General features: G+C 50.9%; 2 protein-coding genes across 17 annotated transcripts in view; both read left to right on the forward strand.

The window, feature by feature from the left end:
- RPL35 (ribosomal protein L35) overlaps positions 1–16152 on the forward strand; it is a 199427-nt gene that overhangs the window by 151786 nt on the left and 31489 nt on the right. The window contains exon 1 of one of the 12 annotated variants that reach the window (XM_050760638.1): positions 3598–3607. The exons of 9 other annotated variants lie outside the window; for them this stretch is intronic. The gene's annotated coding sequence lies outside the window, so the exon portion shown is untranslated. Of the gene's footprint in view, positions 1–3597; positions 3608–14303; positions 14314–14389; positions 14400–16152 lie in introns of those variants that run through there. 2 more of the 12 variants (XM_050760635.1, XM_050760639.1) reach the window with 2 other exon arrangements.
- Positions 1–16152, forward strand: part of GOLGA1 (golgin A1) — a 69101-nt gene that overhangs the window by 43304 nt on the left and 9645 nt on the right. For all 5 annotated transcript variants that reach the window (XM_050760593.1, XM_050760591.1, XM_050760589.1 and 2 more), the window contains 7 exons: positions 35–130; positions 1120–1269; positions 1954–2049; positions 13605–13694; positions 14528–14630; positions 14761–14921; positions 15649–15792. In XM_050760593.1, coding sequence (XP_050616550.1) covers positions 35–130; positions 1120–1269; positions 1954–2049; positions 13605–13694; positions 14528–14630; positions 14761–14921; positions 15649–15792 — 840 coding nt within the window. The remainder of the gene's footprint in view (positions 1–34; positions 131–1119; positions 1270–1953; positions 2050–13604; positions 13695–14527; positions 14631–14760; positions 14922–15648; positions 15793–16152) is intronic.

The raw sequence follows: 16152 nt of genomic DNA on the forward strand, positions 1-16152 counted from the left end.
GTGAACAGAAAGAATGCTTCTGCTTCCCTCTCAGGTAAGAGAACTGGAGCAGACCTTGCAGGCCTCTGAGGAGCAGCTCCAGCAGAGCCAGGGTGTCGTGGCTGCCCAGGAAGCTCAGATACAGGAGCTTGTAAGTGCTTATTGGAGCTGCTGCATTCCAGGCTCTCTTACTACTTTCTCTCCAGGCCTTTGCAGATGCCCCAAACTCCTTCCCAACTTTGGCAATGGTACCTGGACCTGCCCATAGATACAGTTCTTGTGCTGGATGTGAGCAGGCCAGCAGCAGAGGGTGGAGGGAGTCAGGACCTACCGGTGGGCCTGAGTTACCTGGGAGGTGGACCAGTGGCTCCTTTCCACCTTACATCCCACCTTCCGGTCCAGCCTGGTCCTGGGGCTGTCAGAGGTGGCAGCTCCACTAGGAGTCAAGCCTCGGCTTGCAATCAGGAGTGGGGAGAACACGCCCAGACTCTGGGGAGAGGATGGCAAGGGCTTGGCCTGTCATCACAGGCCAGGTGTGGTGTGGAGTTAGAAGATAGGAAAATCAAACCAGCCAGCGTGTATTTCATATTTGCCATGTCCCAGGCACTGTGCTCAATGCTATGCACGTGTTTTCATTTAGTCCTTGCAGGAGACCTGAGAATTATGCACTGTCATCCTCATCCCATAGACGAGTCAAGCTCAGAAAGCTTGGCTCAGTAGCCCACAGGCTTGCAGCCAGTAAATGGCAGAACCCACATCTTTCTTGTGTCAAAGCCCTGTTCTTCATTGCTGTATTATACTGCCCCCCTAGTATAATTTCTCCCCAGGGAAAGCCGCAGCCACTGAGGCAACACTGAGTAGTGTGAAGGAGGCCTGTGTCTAAGGACTGGCTGGTGCCCAGAGCTGTCCCTACACACCTTGAGGATGGAGTGATGACATCAAGACTCCATCTTCCAGACAGGCCAGGGTCCAGGAGCAACAGGCAGAGCCTGCAGGGGGGACCTCAGCAACGCCAGGTGGGGAGGGGGTGAGGAGAGAGTTGTTTCTGTTGGATACCCATCTTTTCACCGAGGGCCAGACTACGATCCCCCACTGGAAACCATTGTCACCCTGACTGACCATCCTCTGGTCTCCCCGAAGGTTGCCGCCAACCAGGAGAGCAGCCATGTGCAGCAGCAGGCCCTTGCTCTGGAGCAGCAGTTCTTGGAGCGCACCCAGGCACTAGAAGCCCAGATCGTGGCCCTGGAGAGAGCACGGGCAGCTGACCAGACCACTGCAGAGCAAGGGATGGTGAGTGAAGAGCTGAGAGAGGGTGGGCCCAGGAGCACCAGGGTCCCGCACAGTGAAGTCAGCCACATGCTTGACAGCACAGCACCGCCTCTGCACTAGGAAACCACTTTAAAGGGCAGGTTTTTTTTCTTTGAGACAGAGTCTCACTCTGTCACCCAGGCCAGAGTACAGTGGCATGATTACAGCTGACTGCAGGCTTGACCTCTCAGACTCAAGTGATCCTGCCATCTCAGCCTCCCAAGTAGCTGGGACTACAGGCGTGCACCACCCCAGCCAGCTAATTTTTTTATTTTTTGGAGAGACAAGGTCTCACTATGTTGCCCAGGCTGGTCTTGAACGCCTACGCCCAAGGGATCTGCCCACCTCAGCCTCCCAAACTGCTGGAATTACAGGCATGAGCCACTGCACCCAGCCGAGAGCAGTTCGTATCTTTCCAGAGGCACCTGCTCATGAGACTGCATGTAAAAAGGCTGCTTTTTACAAAACTCAAAACAGATGGGTTTTCTTTTTCCTTGGGCCCACAGAGACTTCCTACTTTCTGACCAGTCCCCTCTGCTTCTTCCCATTGGCTTTTAAAATGTGTATTGTTCCTCCCTATGCCTTCTTCCTGGTCCATGCTCCCTGTGCCCAGGGAAATATGGTAGTGAAGACTTTTATTTTATATATGTTCTTCTAAATTGGCAGCGACAACTGGAGCAAGAAAATGCAGCCCTTAAAGAAAGCAGTAATGAATATGAACGTTCTTTACAGAATCACCAATTTGAACTAAAGAAGCTGAAGGTATTTATTTAATTGAATCAGAGTTTCATAAAAGTATTCATATTTTCTACATGTGTATTTAGAGTGCCCCACTTCTCATACTTACAGTACAGGATGAGTAGAATTAGCATTTGTTCAATAGTTCTGTTAGGCATCGGCCAGAAATTGCCACTTCATTAAGTTCTCTCAGGGATCCAGGACAGTAGGAAGAATTGTGTTCATTTGGCAGTTAGTGTCATTGAGGTTCTGAGGGTAAACCATTTGTGCAAGTTGCATAGTTGGTTAGAGGTGGTGTTGGTCTCACTTCACCCTACCACAGAGGCCAGCCCTTCCTCTGTGGCATCAACAACTGCTTGAAAGTCATGCTGTCCAGACACGGCTCTTGCTGATGTTTCCAGGGAGATCTTAAAACCAGGCCTTAAAAGATGATAAGGACCTTTGTTTTGCTTGTTTATATCAGGGACCGTGTACAGAAATGAAGTAACAATCTGTTGGATTATTACACTTTCTCTTCTGCAAATTTGGAGCTTTAATCAGATGATGCCTCTTTCATTCCCTAATCATAACTGGATAAAAAGGAGGAAAGATTCTGTCACTTTCTTATATGCCCCAAGACTCCCCTGGCCCCTTTCAAAGCACCTTGGATGATGGGACATTGTAGTACTTGCCCGGCTTGGTCATGACTCAAAGATTTTATGGATCCTTTGGCAGCGATCTTCTCCTGGAGCGTCCGTAGCTGAATGCCTGCACCTAGTAAGCTTCCAGTAATCAGATCTGATGAGTGACATAGGTACTAATGCAGTAGCATTGCATCATGTGGAGCATGGACTTTGGAGTCAGATTTTTTTTTTCGTGCATTCCTTCAATCAACATTTGAGTATCTGTAAGGGCCAGGCATCACCGTAAGTGCTGGGACGTATTAAATAGCAATGAGCCAGTGTGATGGCTCACGCCTGTATTCCTAGCATTTTGAGAGGCCAAGGTGGGTGGATCACCTGAGGTCAGAAGTTTGAGACCAGCCTGGCCAACATAGTGAAATCCCATCTCTACTAAAAATTCAACAATTAGCCAGTGTCGTGGTGTGTGCCTGTAATCCCAATTGGGAGGCTGAGGCAGGAGAATCACTTGAACCTGGGATGTGGAGGCTGCAGTGAGCCAAGATCATGCCACTGTACTCCAGCCTGGGTGACATAGCGAGACTCCATCCCAAAAAGTAAATAAATAAAATAAAGAGCAATGGAAAAAACAGGTGAAGTTCCTTTCTTGTGGAGTTTGTAACTAGAGATGGTAACCAAGTTACGAATAATGATAAATGCTGTGAAGAAAATAGAACAGGGCAAGGACAGCCAGGGGGGAGGTTGGGGAGGAGAGGGCTCTTTCCGTGGGGAGTTGGGGAAGGCCTTGATGCTGGCAGAAGGGCCTGCAATGTAAATATTTGAGGAAGAATATTCTAGACAGAAGAAATAACAAATATAAAGGCTCTGAGGCAGGAAAAAGCCTGGTCTGTTCAAAGAATAGCACAGAGGCCAGTGTGGCTGCAGCTACTGGCCAAGGGAGAGCATGGCTGGTGGTGAGGGGGAACACAGGCGTTAGAAAGAATCATGGGAAGCCCTGGCAGGTCTTTTTTTTTTTTTGAGACAGGGTCTTTCTCTGTTGCCCAGGCTGGAGTGCAGTGGTGCGATAACAGCTCACTGCAGCCTCAGTTTCCCAGGCTCAAGCAATCCTCCCACCTCAGCTTCATGAATAACTAGGACTACAGGTGTGCAAAATTTATTAATCTTTCTTTTGTAGAGACAGGGTCTTGCTATGTTAACCAGGCTGATTTTAAACTCCTGTGCTCAAGCGATCCACTCTCCTTGGCCTCCCAAAGTGCTGGGATTACAGGCATGAGCCACCGCTCCTGGCCGGCCGTGGCAGGTCTTAAGCAGATAAGTGATGTGAGAAGTTTTGTTTTAAAAGGATTTCTGTGGCTGCCTGTGAAGAATGTTTGGTAAGGCAGGCATGAGCAGAAGCCGGAAGACTGTTTAGGAGACTTTTTAGGAATCTAGGCCAGAAGTGACTAACACATTAGTGGTGGACTTGGGAAGAAGTATTCAGACCAAGATTTATTTTTAGAGATGGAGCTGTTTTGTTTGCTTTTTGTTTTTTGTATATGAGATGGAGTCTCACTTTGTTGCCCAGGCCGACGTGTAGTGGAACGTTCTTGGCCTACTATTACCTCGACCTCCTGGGTTCAAGCAGTTCTCATGCTCCACCTCCCAAGTAGCTGGGACTACAGGCACGTGCCACCATGCCCGGCTAATTTTTGTATTTTTGGTAGAGACAGCGTTTCACCATATTGGCCAGGCTGATCTTGAACTCCTGACCTCAAGTGATCCACCTGCCTTGGCCTCCCAAAGTGCTGGGATTACAGGTGTGAGCCACCATGCCCTGCCTGAGATGGAGCTTTAAGGACTTAGGAATGGGAGAAAAACAGGAATTGTAGATGACACCTAGATTTGGTTTGTATAATTCAGTTTCTCCACTTCAGTGCTATTGACGTTTGAGGCCGGATGGTTCTCTGTTGTAGAGGTTCTTTGTTGTAGAGGTTCTCTGTTGTGGAGGGTTCTCTGTTGTGGTGGTTCTCTGTTGTGGGTGGTTCTCTGTTGTGGAGGGTCTCTGTTGTGGGAGGGTCTCTGTTGTGGAGGGTCTCTGTTGTGGGTCTCTGTTGTGGAGGGTCTCTGTTGTGGAGGGTCTTTGTTGTGGAATGTTCTCTGTTGTGGGTGGTTCTCTGTTGTGGTGGTTCTCTGTTGTGGGAGGGTCTCTGTTGTGGATGGGTCTCTGTTGTGGTGGTTCTCTGTTGTGGAATGTTCTCTGTTGTGGGTGGTTCTCTGTTGTGGAGGGTCTCTGTTGTGGGAGGGTCTCTGTTGTGGATGGTTCTCTGTTGTGGTGGTTCTCTGTTGTGGATGGTTCTTTGTTGTGGTGGTTCTCTGTTGTGGATGGGTCTCTGTTGTGGAGGGTCTCTGTTGTGGAGGTTCTCTGTTGTGGAGGGTCTCTGTTGTGGGTGGTCTCTGTTGTGGTGGGTCTCTGTTGTGGAGGGTTCTCTGTTGTGGGTGGTTCTCTGTTGTGGAGGGTCTCTTGTGAGTGGTTCTCTGTTGTGGAATGTTCTCTGTTGTGGAGGGTTCTCTGTTGTGGGTGGTTCTCTGTTGTGGAGGGTCTCTGTTGTGGGTGGTTCTCTGTTGTGGAGGGTCTCTGTTGTGGGTGGTCTCTGTTGTGGTGGGTCTCCGTTGTGGAGGGTTCTCTGTTGTGGGTGGTTCTCTGTTGTGGAGGGTCTCTTGTGAGTGGTTCTCTGTTGTGGAATGTTCTCTGTTGTGGATGGGTCTCTGTTGTGGAGGGTCTCTGTTGTGGAGGGTCTCTGTTGTGGAGGGTCTCTGTTGTGGTGGTTCTCTGTTGTGGGTGGTTCTCTGTTGTGGAATGGTCTCTGTTGTGGAAGGTTCTCTGTTGTGGATGGGTCTCTGTTGTGGAGGGTCTCTGTTGTGGTGGTTCTCTGTTGTGGAGGGTCTCTGTTGTGGAGGGTCTCTGTTGTGGAGGGTCTCTGTTGTGGTGGTTCTCTGTTGTGGAATGGTCTCTGTCGTGGAAGGTTCTCTGTTGTGGATGGGTCTCTGTTGTGGAGAGTCTCTGTTGTGGAGGGTCTCTGTTGTGGAGGGTGTCTGTTGCGGAGGGTTCTCTGTTGTGGATGGGTCTCTGTTGTGGAGGGTCTCTGTTGTGGGTGGTTCTCTGTTGTGGAGGGTGTCTGTTGTGGTGGTTCTCTGTTGTGGGTGGTTCTCTGTTGTGGGTGGGTGTCTGTTGTGGAGGGTCTCTGTTGTGGAATGTTCTCTGTTGTGGAGGGTGTCTGTTGTGGAGGGTTCTCTGTTGTGGAGGGTTCTCTGTTGTGGAGGGTCTCTGTTGTGGAGGGTTCTCTGTTGTGGAGGGTCTCTGTTGTGGAGGGTGTCTGTTGTGGAGGGTCTCTGTTGTGGGTGGTTCTCTGTTGTGGAGGGTCTCTGTTGTGGGTGGTCTCTGTTGTGGGTGGTTCTCTGTTGTGGGTGGTTCTCTGTTGTGAAGGGTTCTCTGTTGTGGGTGGTTCTCTGTTGTGGGAGGGTCTCTGTTGTGGGTGGGTCTCTGTTGTGGAGGGTTCTCTGTTGTGGAGGGTCTCTGTTGTGGAGGGTTCTCTGTTGTGGATGGGTCTCTGTTGTGGAGAGTCTCTGTTGTGGGTGGTTCTCTGTTGTGGAGGGTGTCTGTTGTGGAGGGTCTCTGTTGTGGAATGTTCTCTGTTGTGGAGGGTATCTGTTGTGGTTGGTCTCTGTTGTGGAGGGTCTCTGTTGTGGTTGGTCTCTGTTGTGGAGGGTCTCTGTTGTGGTTGGTCTCTGTTGTGGAGGGTCTCTGTTGTGGGTGGGTGTCTGTTGTGGAGGGTCTCTGTTGTGGAATGTTCTCTGTTGTGGAGGGTGTCTGTTGTGGAGGGGTCTCTGTTGTGGATGGGTCTCTGTTGTGGAGGGTTCTCTGTTGTGGAGGGTGTCTGTTGTGGAGAGTGTCTGTTGTGGAGGGTGTCTGTTGTGGAATGTTCTCTGTTGTGGAGGGTTCTCTGTTGTGGAGGGTCTCTGTTGTGGAGGGTTCTCTGTTGTGGAGGGTCTCTGTTGTGGAGGGTTCTCTGTTGTGGAGGGTCTCTGTTGTGGAGGGTTCTCTGTTGTGGAGGGTGTCTGTTGTGGAGGGTGTCTGTTGTGGAGGGTGTCTGTTGTGGAATGTTCTCTGTTGTGGAGGGTTCTCTGTTGTGGAGGGTCTCTGTTGTGGAGGGTTCTCTGTTGTGGAGGGTCTCTGTTGTGGAATGTTCTCTGTTGTGGAGGGTCTCTGTTGTGGAGGGTTCTCTGTTGTGGAGGGTTCTCTGTTGTGGGTGGTTCTCTGTTGTGGGAGGGTCTCTGTTGTGGAGGGTCTCTGTTGTGGGAGGGTCTCTGTTGTGGGAGGGTCTCTGTTGTGGAGGGTGTCTGTTGTGGAGGGTCTCTGTTGTGGGAGGGTGTCTGTTGTGGAGGGTGTCTGTTGTGGGAGGGTCTCTGTTGTGGAGGGTCTCTGTTTTGGAGGGTCTCCGTTGTGGAGGGTCTCTGTTGTAGAATGTTCTCTGTTGTGGAGGGTCTCTGTTATGGAGGGTCTCTGTTGTGGAGGGTCTCTGTTGTGGAATGTTCTCTGTTGTGGAGGGTCTCTGTTGTGGAGGGTCTCTGTTGTGGAGGGTCTCTGTTGTGGAGGGTCTCTGTTGTGGGTGGGTGTCTGTTGTGGAGGGTCTCTGTTGTGGAATGTTCTCTGTTGTGGAGGGTTCTCTGTTGTGGGAGGGTCTCTGTTGTGGAGGGTGTCTGTTGTGGAGGGTCTCTGTTGTGGAGGGTCTCTGTTGTGGAGGGTCTCTGTTGTGGTTGGTCTCTGCTGTGGGTGGTTCTCTGTTGTGGAGGGTGTCTGTTGTGGAGGGTCTCTGTTGTGGAGGGTGTCTGTTGTGGAGGGTCTCTGTTGTGGGTGGTTCTCTGTTGTGGAGGGTGTCTGTTGTGGGTGGGTCTCTGTTGTGGGTGGGTTTCTGTTGTGGGTGGTTCTCTGTTGTGGAGGGTCTCTGTTGTGGAATGTTCTGTGTTGTGGAATGTTCTCTGTTGTGGAGGGTCTCTGTTGTGGAATGTTCTCTGTTGTGGAGGGTCTCTGTTGTGGATGGGTCTCTGTTGTGGTTGGTCTCTGTTGTGGGTGGTTCTTTGTTGTGGGAGGGTCTCTGTTGTGGAGGGTCTCTGTTGTGGAGGGTCTCTGTTGTGGAATGTTCTGTGTTGTGGAATGTTCTCTGTTGTGGAGGGTCTCTGTTGTGGAATGTTCTCTGTTGTGGAGGGTCTCTGTTGTGGATGGGTCTCTGTTGTGGTTGGTCTCTGTTGTGGTGGTTCTCTGTTGTGGGAGGGTCTCTGTTGTGGAGGGTCTCTGTTGTGGAGGGTGTCTGTTGTGGAGGGTCTCTATTGTGGAGGGTGTCTGTTGTGGTGGGTCTCTGTTGTGGGAGGGTCTCTGTTGTGGAGGGTGTCTGTTGTGGAGGGTCTCTGTTGTGGAGGGTGTCTGTTGTGGAATGTTCTCTGTTGTGGAGGTTCTCTGTTGTGGATGGGTCTCTGTTGTGGTTGGTCTCTGTTGTGGGTGGTTCTCTGTTGTGGGAGGGTCTCTGTTGTAGAGGGTCTCTGTTGTGGAGGGTCTCTGTTGTGGAATGTTCTGTGTTGTGGAATGTTCTCTGTTGTGGAGGGTCTCTGTTGTGGAATGTTCTCTGTTGTGGAGGGTCTCTGTTGTGGATGGGTCTCTGTTGTGGTTGGTCTCTGTTGTGGTGGTTCTCTGTTGTGGGAGGGTCTCTGTTGTGGAGGGTGTCTGTTGTGGAGGGTGTCTGTTGTGGAGGGTCTCTGTTGTGGAGGGTGTCTGTTGTGGAGGGTCTCTGTTGTGGAGGGTCTCTGTTGTGGAGGGTCTCTGTTGTGGGAGGGTCTCTGTTGTGGAGGGTCTCTGTTGTCGAGGGTGTCTGTTGTGGAGGGTGTCTGTTGTGGAGGGTCTCTGTTGTGGAATGTTCTCTGTTGTGGGAGGGTCTCTGTTGTGGAGGGTGTCTGCTGTGGAGGGTCTCTGTTGTGGAGGGTGTCTGTTGTGGAGGGTCTCTGTTGTGGAGGGTCTCTGTTGTGGAGGGTCTCTGTTGTGGTTGGTCTCTGTTGTGGAGGGTGTCTGTTGTGGAGGGTGTCTGTTGTGGAGCGTCTCTGTTGTGGAGGGTCTCTGTTGTGGAGGGTCTCTGTTGTGGAGGGTGTCTGTTGTGGAGGGTCTCTGTTGTGGGTGGTTCTCTGTTGTGGAGGGTCTCTGTTGTGGGTGGGTCTCTGTTGTGGGTGGATCTCTGTTGTGGAGGGTCTCTGTTGTGGTTGGTCTCTGTTGTGGGTGGTTCTCTGTTGTGGAGGGTGTCTGTTCTGGAGGGTCTCTGTTGTGGAGGGTGTCTGTTGTGGAGGGTGTCTGTTGTTGGTGGGTCTCTGTTGTGGGAGGGTCTCTGTTGTGGAGGGTCTCTGTTGTGGAATGTTCTCTGTTGTGGAGCGTCTCTGTTGTGGAATGTTCTCTGTTGTGGGTGGTCTCTGTTGTGGGTGGTCTCTGTTGTGGAGGATCTCTGTTGTGGAGGGTCTCTGATGTGGTTGGTCTCTGTTGTGGAGGGTCTCTGTTGTGCAGGGTCTCTGTTGTGGAATGTTCTCTGTTGTGGAGAGTGTCTGTTGTGGAGGGTCTCTGTTGTGGAGGGTCTCTGTTGTGGAATGTTCTCTGTTGTGGAGGGTGTCTGTTGTGGAGGGTCTCTGTTGTGGAGGGTCTCTGTTGTGGAATGTTCTCTGTTGTGGAGGGTCTCTGTTGTGGGTGGTTCTTTGTTGTGGAGGGTCTCTGTTGTGGATGGGTCTCTGTTGTGGAATGTTCTCTGTTGTGGAGGGTCTCTGTTGTGGAATGTTCTCTGTTGTGGAGGGTGTCTGTTGTGGAGGGTCTCTGTTGTGGAGGGTGTCTGTTGTGGAGGGTCTCTGTTGTGGAGGGTCTCTGTTGTGAAGGGTCTCTGTTTTGGTTGGTCTCTGTTGTGGAGGGTCTCTGTTGTGGAATGTTCTCTGTTGTGGAATGTTCTCTGTTGTGGAGGGTGTCTGTTGTGGAGGGTCTCTGTTGTGGAGGGTCTCTGTTGTGGAATGTTCTCTGTTGTGGAGGGTCTCTGTTGTGGAGGGTCTCTGTTGTGGAGGGTGTCTGTTGTGGAATGTTCTCTGTTGTGGAGGGTCTCTGTTGTGGAGGGTCTCTGTTGTGGATGGGTCTCTGTTGTGGAATGTTCTCTGTTGTGGTGGTTCTCTGTTGTGGAGGGTCTCTGTTGTGGATGGGTCTCTGTTGTGGAATGTTCTCTGTTGTGGAGGGTCTCTGTTGTGGAGGGTCTCTGTTGTGGAATGTTCTCTGTTGTGGAGGGTCTCTTTTGTGGGTGGTTCTCTGTTGTGGAGGGTCTCTGTTGTGGATGGGTCTCTGTTGTAGAATGTTCTCTGTTGTGGAGGGTCTCTGTTGTGGAGGGTCTCTTGTGGAATGTTCTCTGTTGTGGAGGGTGTCTGTTGTGGAATGTTCTCTGTTGTGGAGGGTGTCTGTTGTGGAGGGTCTCTGTTGTGGAGGATGTCTGTTGTGGAGGGTCTCTGTTGTGGAGGGTCTCTGTTGTGGATGGGTCTCTGTTGTGGAGGGTGTCTGTTGTGGAACTTCTTTGTTGTATGTGCTGCAAATGTGCATGATAGGCTGCTTAGGAGCATCTACCCACTAGATGTCAGTAGCAGCCCCACTTAGGACAACCACTGTGTCTCCAGACATTGCTAAATGTCTCGTGGGGGCAAAAGCACTGCTGGCAGAGAACCAGTGGGGTAACTGAATGAACAGCGTACATACCATTCACTGAGATGGGGGTCTGGGGAGATATGTCAAGAGTGGATTCCATTTTGGGTATGTTGAGCTTCAGAGGCCTACCCAACAAGCAGTCTGTAGGCTGACAAGTCTGGAAATCGGCGCAGATTCTGAGTAGATATATAAATTAGGAAGCCTGTGTGCCTATAGTCCCAGCTGCTTGGGAGCCCAAGAGGCGGAGGTTGCAGTGAGCCGAGATCGCGCCACTGCACTCCAGCCTGGGCAACAGCGTGAGACTCCGTCTCAAAAAAAAAAAAAAAAAAAAAAAAAAAAGATGTGGAATAGTTCTATTATTGTATTATAGTTATAATAAAAAACAGCAGTTTTAAAAAAGGGATCAAATAGAATTTTAGACCTGAAAAATAGAATAACTGAAATTAATAAAATAAATTACAAAAGGACATGAGGAAGCTTTTTGGTGGATGGGTATTTTTACTATTTTTATGAGGGTGATGGTTTCGTCACAGTTCATCAAGGCATACACCTGTAGTCCCAGCTACTCAGGAGACTGGGGCAGGAGGATCTTTTGAGCCTAGAAGGTGGAGGCTGCAGCGAGCTATCACCACAAACCGGACTGCAGCCTGGGCGATAGAGCAAGAACCCATTTCCAAAAACAAAAATTTAAATGTAAACATTTAGAAAACTCCTATATGTTTACATTTAAGAAATACACTTTCTTTCTTTTTTTTTTTTTTTTTTTGAGACGGAATTTCTCTCTTGTTGCCCAGGCTAGAGTGCAATGGCGCGATCTCAGCTCACTGCAACCTCTGCCTCCTGGGTTCAAGAGATTCTCCTGCCTCAGCCTCCCAAGTAGCTAGGATCACAGGCGTGCACCACCACACCAGGCTAATTTTGTATTTTTAGTAGAGATAGGGTTTCTCCATGTTGGTCAGGCTCGTCTCGAACTCCCAACCTCAGGTGATCTGCCCGCTTTGGCCTCCCAAAGTGCCGGGATTACAGGCGTGAGCCACCGTGCCCAGCCTGAAATACACTTTCAAAGAACCCATAGGTCAAAGAAAAAACATCACAATGGAAATTCTGAAATATTTTGAAATAAAGCTGGGCACAGTGGTTCACACAGTGAGCCAAGATTGTGCCATTGCACTCCAGCCTGGGTGTGACAAGAGCTAAACTCCGTCACAAAAAAATAATAATATTTTGAAATAAATGATTTTGTAAATAGTATGGATCAAAATTGGTCGAGTATAACTAAAGCAGTGCATGGAAGGAAATTTCAGTCTCAGTGTCATCTCTTAGGAAGAAAGAAAATTGAGCCACGTATGCATCTCAAAAAGTCAGAAAAAGGCATAAATCAAACTCAAGGAAGAAATAACAAATACAAGCACACAAATTAATGAAATGGAAAATAAAATGGGCTGGGCGTGGTGACTCAGCCCTGTAATCCCAGCACTTTGGGAGGCCAAAGCGAGTGGATCACCTGAGATCAGGAATTCAAGACCAGCCTGACCAACATGGTGAAACCCCATCTCTACTAAAAATACAAAAATTAGCTGGGCATAGTGGCGCATGCCTGTAATCCCAGCTACCTGGGAGGCTGAGGCAGGAGAATCGCTTGAACCCGGGAGTCAGAGGTTGCAGTGAGCCGAGATCGCACCATTGCACTCCAGCCTGGGCAACAAAAGCGAAACTCTGTCTCAGGAAGGAAAGGAGGAAGGGAAGATGGGAAGAAGGGAGGGAGAGAGGGAGGCTGGGCGCAGTGGCTCATGCCTGTAATCCCAGCGCTTTCGGAGGCCAAGGTAGATCACCAAAGGTCAGGAGTTTGAGAGCAGCCTGGCCAACATGGTGAAACCCGTCTCTACTAAAAATACAAAAATTAGCCGGGCATGGTGGCCCATGCCTGTAGTCCCAGCTACTCGGGAGGGTGAGGCAGGAGAATTGCTTGAACCTGGGAGGCAGAGGTTGCAGTCAACTGAGATTGCGCCACTGCATTCCAGCCTGGGCAACAAAAGAGAAGCTCCATCTCAAAAAAAAAAAAAAAAGAATGGGACCCTGTCATAATAGCGAGGACTGCTGAAGCCTGAAGTGGATTATTTGAAGGTGAATAAAATTGCTAAGCTCTGGGTGAGACAAATCAAGGCCGTATTTAGTTTAACAGTCTACTTGTTCCATCAGCTACTGAGAAGGGTGTGCTCAGTCTTCCACTACGATGGTAGATTTGTCTCTTTCTTCCTTTAGTTCTGTCTGTCTTCGCTTCATGTATTTTGAAGTGCTGCTATTAGGTGCACATATATTTAGAATTGTTTTTATCCATGCTCTTCAAAGCAGCTGTTCCCTAAGCCCATCCTGGAGAATCATCCCCAGGTGCAGAGGCAGCCATGCGTGGGTGGCCTGGTGGCTCCTGCAAGCCGCAGGCCCTGCTTTGTGCCACAGTGAACCTAAGCAGGCACCGTCAACCCCGCCTCCCACAGTGCTGGATCTTATGTGGCTCTGAGGCACTAGCGCAGACTTTGGAGCCACAGAGACTCTGTTCTGTCCTGTCAGTCTAGCCCCTCACTAGCTGATGCTTGAATCCATTTTCCTGCAGCCTTGACCTCTCGGACACAAGCAATCCTCTCACCTCAACCTCCTGAGTAGCTGGCACTACATGCATGTGCCACAATGCTTGGCTAATTTTTCTTATATAGAGACAGGTCCTCGCTGTGTTGCCCAGGATGGTCTTGAACTCCTGGGTTCAAGCGATCCTCCCACCTCAGCCTCCTGAAGTGCTGGGATTATTGGTGTGAGCCACCATACCCAGTCATTGTTTCTTACTCTTTCCGTAACCAATTGTTCCAGTCCCCCACTCCATTCACGTGGCCTGCAAGTCTGACTTCTTGTTCTTGGCTACTGTCCTTAGACCAGCTCTTCAGGATAGGCCTCTAGCCTTGGTGTGGGTCCTGGCGGAGGTGCTTTTGGGGCAATCGATCCTCAGTGCTGTGCCATTTCCAGGGAAGTTGGTGGGTTGCCTGCCAGGACAGCTCTGAGAGGGATACTGAAGGCATGGCAGGGAGGGGCCAGGCTGGGAGCCTGGGGAAGTGGGGAGCATGTTGGTCTGGCTCTGCAAAGCCGTGCCCTGTCTGCCGGGCTTCTTGCGTGGCATACAGCTAAAAAACTGTGAACTAAATGTTGGGGCTCGGTGGTTTTCTGCATTGTAGGAAGAATGGAGCCAAAGAGAAATTGTGAGTGTCGCGATGGCTCAAGCCCTGGAGGAGGTGCGGAAGCAAAGGGAAGAGTTCCAGCAACAGGTGGGCCCTGTTTCACGCAGTTGCACGAGCAGCAGGCCCATCCTGCCATGGGACTGTCGGAGAGCCCCTGTCTCTCCAGTGTAGGGGTAGTAGACACAGGGCTCAGGGAATGCAGTCAGCTGCGTGGGCCCCCGTGCTCTCTAGGAAGCTGGTAGACAAATGTTATAAAGAAACCCTCACCCCATAGGATGCCCTTTTCTGATTTTTCAACTGTCATTACCTGGAAAATGGTCCATGCTCAGGGGCCTACTGGGCTCTGATTCTGTGAGGTGGCCCATCATTGGCCACCTGCCCCAGAGGCCACGGAAGGTTGGGTTGAGTTTTTGCAGGAAGTATAGGAAAGCCTCCCTTGAAGGTAGACTTCACATCTGACCCCAGGGCTTCTAGTTCAGTGGCTTTAGGTCTTTGGTAAGTCCTTAACAAATCTGAGTCTCCTCTGATGAGGACTCTAGTCCTTCTACTTACACCTCCGGGAAACTATTCTATAATGAGGTAACATATATCAAATGCATGTCTAGTGTTGGGGATGTTGTAGGCACTCAGGAAATGGAAGTTATGGCAGCTTGTTGGGCTGGGCAGAATGGCCATGTCTCTGGTTGACCCACTGTTGGCCAGGGGGCAGTGGGAGGCAACTGCCCCTGTGCAGGACCCCTGCCAAGGAGAATGGATTTGTGCACGGTCACAGGAGCAAAGCTCAGCTGGGGGTTTGCTCTGGATTGTGGACTTCAGGGAGGGATTCATGGTGGACCCTGGAGAGCGGGAAAGTGGAGATTTCTGTGGGAAGATGGGTTTACTGCTCGCAACCTTCCCTCTTGTTGATTTTTCTCTCCAAGGCAGCTAACCTGACAGCCATAATAGATGAGAAGGAACAGAATCTGCGGGAAAAAACCGAAGTGCTTCTCCAGAAAGAGCAGGAAATTCTCCAGCTGGAGCAAGGTGAGGAGTCTGTCCCTGGCAGAGCCTTCTCTCCTTTTCAGGCCCAGCATCCTGCCTTGTGACAGCCTTCTCACCAGGCAGCATGGAGTCACTGGGCTCACAGTACCCCCTTCCTTCCTTCCTGACCTAGGTCACAACTCTGCCCTGCTGCAGATGCACCAGCTGCAGGCCGAGCTGGAGGCCCTGAGGACCCTGAAGGCAGAGGAGGCTGCAGCAGTCACGGAGCAGGAGGACCTGCTGAGGCTGCGGGGCCCATTGCAGGCCGAAGTGCTCTCAGTCAGCGAGTCGCACGTAAGTCCCAGCCGCGCCTGCGTGGGTGCTACAGCAAGATGCAGGGCAGGTGCTGAGAGTGCCCCTGAGGAGGCAGCAGTGGGGACGCACGGTAGACAGGACACTCCCCTGCACGGAGGGTCCTTTCTTTAAAGTAGGGCACTCAGCCAGGCGCGGTGGCTCACACCTGTAATCCCAGCACTTTGGGAGGCCGAGGCAGGCGGATTACGAGGTCAGGAGATTGAGACCATCCTGGCTAACATGGTGAAACCCCGTCTCTACTAAAAATACAAAAAATTGGTGACAGGTACCTGTAGTCCCAGCTGCTCAGGAGGCTGAGGCAGGAGAATGATGTGAACCCGGGAGGGGGAGCTTGGTGGAGCCAAGATCACGTCACTGCACTCCAGCCTCAGCAACAGAGCAAGACTCCATCTCAATAAATAAATAAATAAATAAAGTAGGGCACTTATATGGCTAGGAGGCCATGATTCCTGAAGAGCCCATGACAGATGGCCCTTGTCAGTAGACAGGGGAGAGCAAGCCCTTCATCCCAGCAAAGACTTGTCATGTGATTAGTTGTGCGCATTGGGCTTTGGATCTTCTCCAGGAATTTACTTCCTGGCCAGTTGCCTATTAGATCACAACAGCCCACACCTAAGGGATGAGTCTGGCTCCCCTTCCCTGTACACCTGTGGCTCAACTTCACCTTACCTGTCCTGGCTCTCAACTTGCTGCTACCACCTTGTAGGTGACCTCGAGGGCCATGCAGGACCCTGTGTTCCAGCTTCCAACTGCAGGAAGAACACCAAATGGTGAGGTTGGGGCCATGGATCTCGCGCAGCTACAGAAGGAGAAACAGGACTTGGAGCAGCAACTTCTGGAGAAAAATAAGGTGAGGATGCCCTTTGCATGGCTGTTTCTGTCTCCACCAGGTCCCCGCCCTCGGGTCTAAAATGACCCAGGCCATCCTCGGAGGTTTTTATGGTACCCCCTGCACCTCCTGGGAACCACGACCCCTTTCACCCAAAGGCCTTCCTCCTGATCTTCCGTTCCTCCTGCACTGTGCTCCTCCACACCCTCCCCAGTCCTCTTCTGGAGAACTGGCCAGGTGTCAGGCTTGGGCAGCTGCAAGCCTTCGTGTTCCCTGCCAGCTCGGCTGTCCCCAGCCAGGCCATAGCGACAGTTCTCTTTCCTCTGTACTTCCTTTCTACAGCTGTGGAAGGACAGCACTGATAGCTGCCTTTAAGGGTTT

This window comes from Macaca thibetana, chromosome 15 (assembly GCF_024542745.1).
Source record: "Macaca thibetana thibetana isolate TM-01 chromosome 15, ASM2454274v1, whole genome shotgun sequence".
Lineage (NCBI taxonomy): Eukaryota > Metazoa > Chordata > Mammalia > Primates > Cercopithecidae > Macaca > Macaca thibetana.